General features: G+C 44.7%; 1 protein-coding gene across 1 annotated transcript in view; it reads left to right on the top strand.

The window, feature by feature from the left end:
* Window positions 1-4,210: 4,210 nt before the first annotated feature.
* Window positions 4,211-10,792, top strand: part of Rfwd3 (ring finger and WD repeat domain 3) — a 30,371-nt gene continuing 23,789 nt past the window's right edge. Inside the window, exons 1-4 of the mRNA XM_021171128.1 lie at window positions 4,211-4,350; window positions 4,417-4,523; window positions 6,999-7,554; window positions 10,417-10,601. Of these exons, the coding sequence (XP_021026787.1) occupies window positions 4,211-4,350; window positions 4,417-4,523; window positions 6,999-7,554; window positions 10,417-10,601 (988 nt within the window). The remainder of the gene's footprint in view (window positions 4,351-4,416; window positions 4,524-6,998; window positions 7,555-10,416; window positions 10,602-10,792) is intronic.

Genomic DNA, 10,792 nt, shown 5'->3' with positions numbered 1-10,792 from the left:
CTGCCTCTGCCTCCCAAGTGCTGGGATTAAAGGCGTGCGCCACCACGCCCGGCTTAGGGCAGGCTTTTTATAGGAAAAACCAAGTTCAGAAGTTAGAAGCCAAGAGTAGAGGCAGTACTACATTTTGGCTAACTAGACAAAGTATCATTAGCTGACCTTTAAGCTGATTGGTCCTGAGGGAGGTAGGCGGGGTGGTGGATGGGTGGTTGAAAGGGAGTTTCAGAGCATTGAGATGCCAGAGCCTGGGTGGTACAACCATAGCGTTATGACCTTTTAGGAGAGTTTTTCAGTGTCAGCTATGGATAATTACTTCTGGGAAGCAGAGTCTGAGAACTTGAACTTAATTTCACATTATGAGCAAAAATGGAGACCGAATACAAAATGGCTGCAGTTATTTTAAAAGGAGCAGGCCTCAACAATGGGGTTGGAACTTGACCCCTTTACTCAATTACATTAACAACAGCTTTCCATTGTTGATGTTCCTTCACTGCTTCGGGCCCTCCTGCCTCTACCTCCTGAGCACTGGGACGACAGCCGTATAATAACGTATCCAGCTCGCTTGTTTTCTCTCTTGAAATGTGTTCCTCTACTTGAAGCCTGCTTTCCGCACACCCGTTTCAGAAGTGAAGACCTGAGTAGAGATTGTGCCTAAGTCTACAGAGTGCATTCTCTGGGACCTCTGCTGGATTGTCCCTCTTACCCCAACCCTCCTCCAACACACACACACACACACACACACACACACACACACACACTATACTTACAGCTGCTATTCCAAGTACTCAAACTATTCCAAGCTCTGTCTTCTGGTTTTCCTTTTTCTTTCTTTTCTCTCTGACTTCCAATCAAATTCTAAGTTTTTCTCCAAGGGTTAGCCACGCAGATGATGCTGTGTGGGACTCACTATCAGTTACAAATGCCACAGAACACGGGTTACTTCTCTTCTGTCATGCCTTTTTCTCCATTACAAACCCTCCCTCTAGTTGGGGCCTGCCAGTAACTCCTTTCCATTGTCTTCGGTTGGCAAAATGAGTGGCTTTCTTGAAGCCTAAAGCTGTGATCTGTGAGACCCCGACTTAGAGTGTTTCTCCCTGGAAGGTAAAGCCCCTGGATGTTCCCCAAGCTTGTTTTCCATGATCTCTAAAAATACAGCCAGAAAGAAGCTCTTTGTTCTCTATAGCCAGCAAAAAGCCTTTTTGTTTCTATACTTTACAACCAGAGATGCCTAACCTTCCTGTGCCGAGGACACAGAGATAAAAATTCAGAAAGAACTCACTCCCCACTCCTGCCTTGTAAATTTCACCAAGGACACCCGGAAGAGAAGAACTCTCTTCCCAACTCCTCCCAATTCCTCAGCTAGCTGTTAAAAGCCCCCTACTCTCACCGCTCAGGGTCAAACTCCCCTGCCCTGCGCGGCAGAGGGTCTTCGTCCTCAGCTAGCTGATAATAAAACCTCTTGCAGTTTACATCAGGTGTGGTTTTCTCTCAGGTCACTGGGGTGCTGGCCAGCTCATCCCCAGACTTGAGTGGAGGCCCAGCTTCAGGGGTCTTAAAATCTAATCAACCATAAACTTTCTTCAGCATCTTTCACAAAGTTACCTGAATAATTCTTTAGGTTTTGCATCTTAAAATACAAGCCATGAATAGTAGCATGTTCCTTTAATCCCAGCACTCGGGAGGCAGAGGCAGGCAGATCTCTGAGTCTGAGGTTAGCTTGATCTACAGAGTGAGTTCCAGGAAGCCAGGGCTATACAGAGAAACCCTATCTAGAGAAATAAAATAAAATAAAATACAGTGCTGGTTATTGAATGTATGGCCTTGTGAAAGCAATCTACCAATAGAAGTACATCCCCTGCCTCCAAATTGCATTTTAAAGTATACATACATTCATACATACATACATAAGACTACAGATGCCTTCAGAAACTAGATGTGTCAGATCGCCTGGAGCTGGAGTTACAAAGGGTTAGAAGCTGCCTTATGTGGATTCTGGGAAACAAACTGAAGAGCCGCAAGTGTTCTTATCCATTGAACCTTCTCTCCGACCCCTTGTTTTAAGGACAGGATCTTACTCTGTAGCCCAGGCTGGCCTGGAACTTCCTATTAGCCCAGGCTTGCTCAAACTTACAACAATTCTACTGCTTCAGTCTCTTAAATGCTGGAAATTTGCATGGTTCAAATTTCTTTTACCATGTGATATGGTACCAATGTACTTACAATTATTGTTGTTGTTGAAGTACTGGATCTTGAACCCAGGGCCTCAGAGATGCTAGGCAAATGCTTTACCATTGTGCTACACTTATTAATTTCTTAATTAAAAATTTTTGGGGGGTGGGGCAAAAATAAATAAATAAATAAATAATTTCCAGGAGATTGTTCAGTATTTGATCATGGGCCTATGTATTCTGCCATGTGAAAAGTAGTTCGGAACTAGAGAGATCAGCAGTTGCAAGTACTGTCTGCCCTTCCAGAGGACCCAGGTTCAATTGTACACATCCAAATGGCAGCTCACAACTGTCTGTAACTCCAATTCCAAGAGATCCGAAGACCTCACACAGGCATACATGCAAACAAAACACCAATGCACATTTAAAAGACATGATAAAAATCCAAAGTCTAGAGGATACTCATAAATCCCAGCACCAAGGAAGAAACTCAGGAAGATCGGGAGTTCAAGGACAGCTGGGTCCACCTGGGCTATAAGAGACTGTCTCAGAAAAGAAAAGGAATTCAAGATATAGTTAAGTTTCTTATCTATATTTAAATATTTTTAAAGATTTATTTATTATACATAGGTACACTGTAACTGACTTCAGACACACCAGAAGAGGGCAGACCTCATTACGGGTAGTTGTGAGGCATCATGTGGTTGCTGGGATTTGAACTCAGGACCTTCGGAAGATCAGTCAGTGCTCTTACCCGCTAAGCCATCTCTCCAGTCCTATATTTGAATATTTTACATAAAGCTAATAAAGACTTTGATGGCTAGAGTCAATTTTTCTGTTTGCTTCCTTTCATTGTGTAATTAGCCAAATTGAGAACCGTTCAAAACCGTGTATGTACAAAAATAAAAAATCCTTTCTCCTTATCTTAGCCACTCCGGACACCAGCAGCAGCTTGTTCTGATAGCAAAAAAAAAAAAAAAAAAAAGGGAAAGGATAACTGTTGGTACACGGGGAATTGGAGAAGTGGCTCACAGGTAAAAAACTGGCCGCTAGTACCCAGGCTCCGTTCCCAGCATTTATTTATTTTCTGTATATGAGTACACTGTTGCTGTCCTCACACACACCAGTAGAGGGCACCAGATCCCACTGATGTTTGTGAGCCACCATGTTGCTGGGAATTGAACTCAGGACTTTTGGAAGAGCATTACAGTGATGTTAACCGCTGAGCCATTCCCCCAGCACTGTGCAGAGGGCTTTTGGGTTGTTTGTTTGTTTAAAGACCTATAAGTAAGATTTCCTTCTTCAGAAACATGTTTGGAAAATCTTACGTGACAATTTATATTTCCAAGCCATTTATCATAATAGTTTTCAAGTTGAAGACATTGTGCAAGATTTAAAAAAAATTTTTTTTCGATCATTGCGGACAAGTTGCTGAACCCAATGAGAGACTATATATCACTCTACAGGCTCTGGAACTCTGGGGACAAACTTTTAAAATCATCGATAAACTCTTTAATAAAACCTTAGGAAGAAGCAGGGGAAGTCACTTTTAAAGATTTATTTATTTATTTTCTGTATATGAGTACACTGTTGCTGTCTTCAGACACACCAGAAGAGGGCATCTGATCCCATTACAGATGGTTGTGAGCCACCATGTGGTTGCTGGGATTTGAACTCAGGACCTCTGGAAGAGCAGTCAGTACTCTTAACCACTGAGCCATCTCCCCAGATCCCGGGAAGTCACTTTTAACATTTTCTTTCTTTTTTTGGTTTTTCGAGACAGGGTTTCTCTGTGTAGCCCTGGCTGTCCTGGAACTCACTCTGTAGACCAGGCTGGCCTCAAACTCAGAAAACCGCCTGCCTCTGCCTCCCGAGTGCTGGGATTAAAGGCGTGCACCACCACCGCCCGGCCACTTTTAACATTTTTCACTCTCAGTAGAAGAGGAAGAAAAAAAAAGAAAAAACAACAAAAAAAAAAAACAAAAAAACCCAACTCTCTTCTCAGGGCTTCTTCCCGCCGAACAGTTCAAAGGAAGGGGCGCGAGATGGCGGACTCCGCACGTCTACCAATTGCAGGAGGCGCCTTGGCCCGAGGTTCTCGCCCAGAAATGTATCAAAGGCTGACCAATGAGGGCGCCACTATTTCAGCTGGCGGCGACCGACGGAAGAAGAAGAGAAGCGATTGGTCGCCGCCCGCAGTGGCTGGCCAATAGGAGCTCGCCGAGCCGCGGCTCCAGCGGGGGCGCCTCAGGGGCCAGAAGAGCTGCTGGGCGCGGGCGGAGCGGGTGCGCAGTTGGGGATGCGCGGTAACGACGGCCGAAGTCGCGGTCGGCCAGGCGTCCGACTTGGTCCCCTCAGGTGAGGCTGCTCCCTGCTTCTCCTCCGCCCTGGGGGCCTCTGGATGCGGGTGGTCGTCCCTTGCTCTGCGGCTGCTCACGGGGCCCGGCGAGGTGGGCGGAGGGCGCGCTGGGAGCTCGGCGGTCTCCTTCGGTCCGGCCTGAGGACCTCGACCTTCTACCTTCTTCCTCCTTCTTTCCTGAGGAATGGTGGCTGGGGGAGAGCTCGGGAGGAGCTGAGACGGGGCCCGGCTCGCCCCGATTGCGGACCCTCCACGGAGTCGTTCTCCGGGTGCTCCCCGCGCGGGTCGAGCCTCGGTGACTGACTCTTTGACTCTCGTCGCTCGCTGTTTTAACTTTTCCACAGCAGCGGAACTGCGACCGAAGGATATTTTCGTTCTCCTCTTCCTGCGGGGAGGCGGGCGTGGGCAGACAGGTTAGGAAACTTAACTTTGGTTCCGCAGCTACTAACAGGGAGAGCCTGGATACGAACCCCGGTCTGACTGAAGCCCCGCGGGCTCCCGGCGACCTGTTTATTGGGGCAGCCGTCGCTCCCGCCTTCTGTGTTTATCGAAACCAAAGCTTAGCAAGGGTGGGGGGCAGAGGTGGAGTTCAGTGAAGTCTGAGGGCTGCCGACTTTTCGGGGCCATCGGACTAGCGTTTGTCACTTAAAGAAGGGGCTCTTACGAGGATTTGGGGAACGTGTTTGGTTTTTGGGTTTGTGTGTGTGTGTGTGATTGAGGAACTAAATTGTAAACTTTAAATAGCAGCCTGTAAGAAGCAGTGTTCAGAGTGGACAGTTAAGTGCATCTAGACCTAACTTAGACATGCTTATTTGTGACAGTTCCCCTCTGGAATCCGGACTGCTCTCAAACTTGAGGCAATCCTCCTGTCTCTCTCTAATGATGGAATTACAGTTTTGAGGAAATATGCAATGAGTGTGTGTGGGGGGGGAGCTATTTTTAAAAGATAATTCTTGTGAGGATGTCGTTAAACTTTAGAGCCATATTAAAAGCATCAGTTCACATATTTTTGAGTAGTGAAGAGCTAAATTTTTAACGCCTATCACCTTTTTTGCATAAAAATTTTAAATTGATAAGATTCTTTTCTAGAAGTCTGCTAGAGTTTTAGTAGTGAACAGCTCCTGGTATGTTCTTGATTGTAGCTTTTGGTTTATCATTTTGGACTTTTTTCCTTGTGTTTTTGAGAAATGGAAGACACGATCAGTATTATTTAGCACCAGCAGTGACAGTCGATGGATGCTGTGTGGACTTCACTACTGTTACCTTCCCGTTGAAATCAGAACTGGTTGCTCTCTAGACATGCCATGGGAGGAAGTTTTATATTAAAATACTGAACAGTGCTAAAAATTAGAATAAGAAAAAACCTGCATTTATTACTCAGGTCTAATGAATCTTAGACTTTATTTTTTAGTTAGTTAAATTTATTTCTTAAGGGCTGGAGAGATGGCTCAGTGGTTAAGAGCACTAACTGCTCTTCCAAAGGTCCTGAGTTCAAATCCCAGCAACCACATGGTGGCTCACAACCATCCATAATGAGATCTGATGCCCTTCTTCTGGTATGTCTGAAGACAGCAATAGTGTTCATAAAATAAATAAATAAATCTTTTTAAAAATTATTTCTTAAAATGAGACCCTGCTAAATAGCTCAGGCTGTTTGGAAACCTGTGTTGTAGTTCGGGCGAGTACAGTTTGCCATTCTCCTGCCTCTGACTTCACCCTCTAGGGGCTAGGATTACAATATGTCACCAAGTCCAGCCATCTAGGCTTTGCTGCAATTGCATATGTGCTGGGATAAATCCAAAGGCCTTGTGTATGCTAGGTTAGTGCTAAGCTGCAACCCCTAGTCTCACTTTTGGGTTTTTCCTCACATTTAAATGTTATCTTATAAGTACAAACATGTCTGCTTGTGAGAATGTCTTCTGTGGCCTGGCTGAGAGCAGATAGGTGCCAGGTGGTAGGCCATATGCTTAGTGTGTGCAGGGCCCTGCATTCGGTCTCCCAGCACCACATGACCAAAAAGTGGCATTTCTGTTTGTCCTTTGTCACTTTCGATGCTATGAAAGGTTAACTATTACCCATTACATATAGTGTTATATTTGTTTTTGGTAAATGTCTATATGCAGTTGGAGACACTGTTGCTAGGTTTCTGGGGGATTACTTTTGGATCCAATAATTAAGCCTCATTATTATTTTGGCCTTTTTATTTTGGAAATGTGCTTATAGGAAAATGGTCGTAAATGGTTTGGTTTGGTTTTGGGTATAAAGGCTTATTCTTTAGCCCAGGCTGGCCCTGAGTTCATGGTGATCCTCTACGGTTCAGTTGGTTGCCAAAACATTTCTTACTATTGGGATTTTTTTAACCCTTGTTTTGCTAATAAAAGATCTTAAACAGAAATTCTGAAAGACTTATATCAACTCCATAACATTTTTTAAACCTATTTTACTAATATGTTTTATAAATACTGTATCCCCAGTGATGGCTCATGAAGTGATGGACTGTGATCTTCAGGTACCGTTAGAGGGTACTGTAGAACCAGCTACTCCAACTGAAGTCGTCAGCAATGGGGCACCTCTCCAGCCTGCCCCTGCTGAACTGGCCAATAGCCAAGGTGGAGCACATGTTCAGCCTGCCCCTGCTGAACTGGCCAATAGCCAAGGTGAAGCACATGTTCAGCCTGCCCCTGCTGAAGTGGTCAGCAGCCAAGATGGACTGCCCACTCTACAGCCTGTGCCACCAGCATCCATTGATTTGACGGAGGAAGTACAGCCCTCAGAAGAAAATATGGAGGTTGTCGATCCTGGAACTTCAGAGGAGCCTAGTCAGGGATCTGGGGCTAACCGTACCACTGGAGCTGCTAGATCTGTTTCAACGAACAACTTCATCAGTGGGCTGCAGAGGCTTCATAACATGCTGGANTTGCTGAGACCTCCACCTGCAGACCACAGTGTGGGGCCAATAAGAACAAGGAGGAGGATGGCACCCATTTTGAGGGCCAGAGCTGGAGAGTCTCAGAGGCAAGACCATGGCAGGTAAAATATGAGTTAAGGGATTGATGCCACTCTGAGGTACCACTCTCAGGCTCAGATTCTGGTCATATCCCCAGTGCCACCAAGGTTAACTTTTCAGAATTCCCACATCCTGGTAGGTCAGATAAAATTAGTGCTTGCTTTGTTTATTTCATTTAGTATTGAGTTGGGTCTCAATGGCGTGCTTTGAACATTAGAGGCAAGTTTGTCAGCAACAGTATCTATTAATAGCTGGCCTCTTTTAGTTTTCAATTAAAGATGTTTTCAAATGTGTATATGAGCTGTGTGCACGCCTGTGTATGCACGGGTGTTGAGGCAGGGTCTCAGTTGAACCTAGAACTCTCCCATATGGCTAGTTTAGCTAGCTAGCTTGCTCAGGGAATCTCTTGTCTTCCTGAGTTACAAGTGGCCATCCTTGTGTTTACACATGTTCTGAGTATCTGAATTCTGGTCCCTGAGTTTGGATGGCAGGTGACTTACCCCTGAGCTTCCCAGCCATGGTGTACGCCCTCAGCTTTTAAGATTTTTTTTTTTTTTTTTTTTTAAATGCATGGTGGTGCATGCCTTTAATCCTAGCACTTGGCAGGCAGAACTCTGGGTTTGAAGTTAGCATGATCTACATAAATCCTGTCTCAAAAAATCAAAATCAAATAATTAAGTTAAATCTTGGGTTGGTGGACCATAGAATAAATGTTGTACGATGTTGAAAGAATGTGGATTCTGAGCTGGGCAGTGGTGGTGAAAGCCTTTAATCCCAGCACTCGGGAGGTAGAGGCAGGCGGATTTCTGAGTTCAAGGCCAGCCTGGTCTACAAAGTGAGTTCCAGGACAGCCAGGGCAATACAGAGAAACCCTGTCTCGAAAAAACAACAAAAAAAGACCAGTGGCTGCTCTTCCAGAGAACCAGGGTATAATTCCTAGTACTCACGTGACAGATAACTACTGTCTCTATCCTCAGTTCCAAAGGATCAGATGCCTCTCTTCTGGCCTTTGTACTGCATTCAGGTGGTGCACAAATATACATGTAGGCAAAATGCCACACGAGTTTTTTAAAAAAAAAAAAAAAAAAAAAAAAATGAAGGGGTCAGCCAGGTGTGGTGCATTCTTTTAATCCCAGCACGTGGAAGGTGGAGTCAGGAGGATCTCTGAGTTGGAGGCCATCCTGGTCTACATAATGAGGTTACCTTGTCTTAAAACAAAAAATAAACAAAAAGAACTATGCTTAGCTAAGAACAGATATAAAGGATTTCTTTAGTTTTAAGAAACCCCTAGCTAAGGAACTGTAGCCAACTTGGTAGAGTTTGCCTGCTACACACTAAGTCCTGGATTTGATTTCCAGCAACACTGAATTAGGAATGGTGGTGCATACCATTTAATCTTCACTCTGGGAAAGTAGATCAGGAGGGTCAGAAATTCAAGGTCATCCTTGGCTATATAGCATGTTAGCCAATGTAAAAAAGAAAGAAAAAAAAACCTGGATATGGTGATACTTGCTTTTAATACCAGCACTTGGGAGGCAGAGGCAGGTGGACCTCAGAGTTCAAGGCCAACCTATTTGGGGCTGCTTAGTGAGACCCTGTTTTGTTTTTTAGTTTTTTCAAAGGAAAGGGGATGGAAGGACACAAAATGTTCTTATGAGATTCTTTAGGGTTGGAGCCAGAGATCCACCTTAGGACCTCTGGACCTTACACATGCTAACACTGTACCAAAAAATAGCAGAATATGCCAGGCTGTGGGGGGCGCATGCCACCCAGCACTTGCAGCACTTGGGAGGCAGGGCCTGAAGGATCCTTCTGTGAATTCAAGGCCAGTTTAGCAAGTTCCAGGACAGCCAGGATTGTACAAAACAAAACAAAAGGCAGAATAGGACTGTGGGAAATTTTCTCCTTAGAATAGTAAAGGAGTTATTAAATTCGAATCAAGTTTTCATAACTGAGAATTAGCCAAATGCCTATAGTAACATAGGGAGTGACTAGTAAAGAATAGCAAGTGATTCTCCGTGCTTTTTGTAGTGTTCCCTATTCTCGATCGTTTGGCCAGGCCCATGGTATCCTTAAAAACAGTCTGTTGGACAGCCACCATGGGGAACTCAGTGCTGTTGGAATACAAAGCCTGTTCTGAGAGAATCCTCTCTATGTGATCTGTTTGGTGGTTGGGCTCCTAAAGACCCTGTAATTGAGTGGAAAAAGGAGTATATATAACCATTATTTGCCTAATCTGGTCTTTTTCTTTTTTTAAAAAAAAAAAAAATATATATATATAATATACACGCACACATATATTTTAATTTATTTTTATTATTTTAAATTGTGTGTCTATGTGGAGGGCTGTGTGGAGGTGTGCACACGAGAGTCCAGGTACCCAAGGAAGCCAGAGGTATTGGATCCCCTAGAACTAGTTATAGATGATTGTGAGCCCCCACGTGGTGGCAGGGAACTGAGCCCTTCTTCTCTGGTCTGGAAGACCAGTTAAATACTCTTAGCCACTAAGCCATCTTTCTAGCCCAGTTATATTTGTTTCTGAGTGCCCAAGTGTTTGCCTGTGAGTGTGTATATATACTACATGTATGCCTAGTTCCCATCAAAGTCAGGAGGGACATCAGATCTAAACTGGAGTTACAGATAGTTGTGAGCTGTTATGTGGGTGCTGGGAACCACCCCAGGTCCTCTGTAAGCACAAGCGCTGTTACCTGTTGAGCCGTCTCTCCTGTCCTGTGATCTGTTAGGATTCACTCAGCTTTCAGTGGAAGCATTTAACGGCTTGGAAATAGACTGAAGTAACTAGGATTTTCTTTGACACTGTCATCGATTGTTCTTGCATGGATGACCCATTGTGCCATGATTCTTTTGTGTCTATATACATACAGGTATGTGCCACATACACCACTATATGCCTACTTTCAGGTAAGCAGGTCTCAGCCTTACCCACCACCCGCTGCTCATGATTCAGAGACCAGGAATCCACCATCAGGTACTGACTCTGACAGTGTTGGCTCTGCAGAGGATGAAGAGGCTGTTGTCCAGGCAGAAGAACCTGAAGCCAACATTCCAGGTCTGTTTTTCTAGATTTGTATTGACAAAACTAAAATCCATAAAGCATAGATAAATTTCACTGGCTATGATGATGTTAAAAAAACTTAATTTTGCCGGGCGTGGTGGCGCACGCCTTTAATCCCAGCACTCGGGAGGCAGAGGCAGGCGGATTTCTGAGTTCGAGGCCAGCCTGGTCTACAAAGTGAGTTC

This window comes from Mus caroli, chromosome 8 (assembly GCF_900094665.2).
Source record: "Mus caroli chromosome 8, CAROLI_EIJ_v1.1, whole genome shotgun sequence".
NCBI classification, from domain to species: domain Eukaryota; kingdom Metazoa; phylum Chordata; class Mammalia; order Rodentia; family Muridae; genus Mus; species Mus caroli.
Note: the sequence above shows the minus strand (reverse complement) of the source record. Positions and strands in the feature narration are given on the sequence as shown.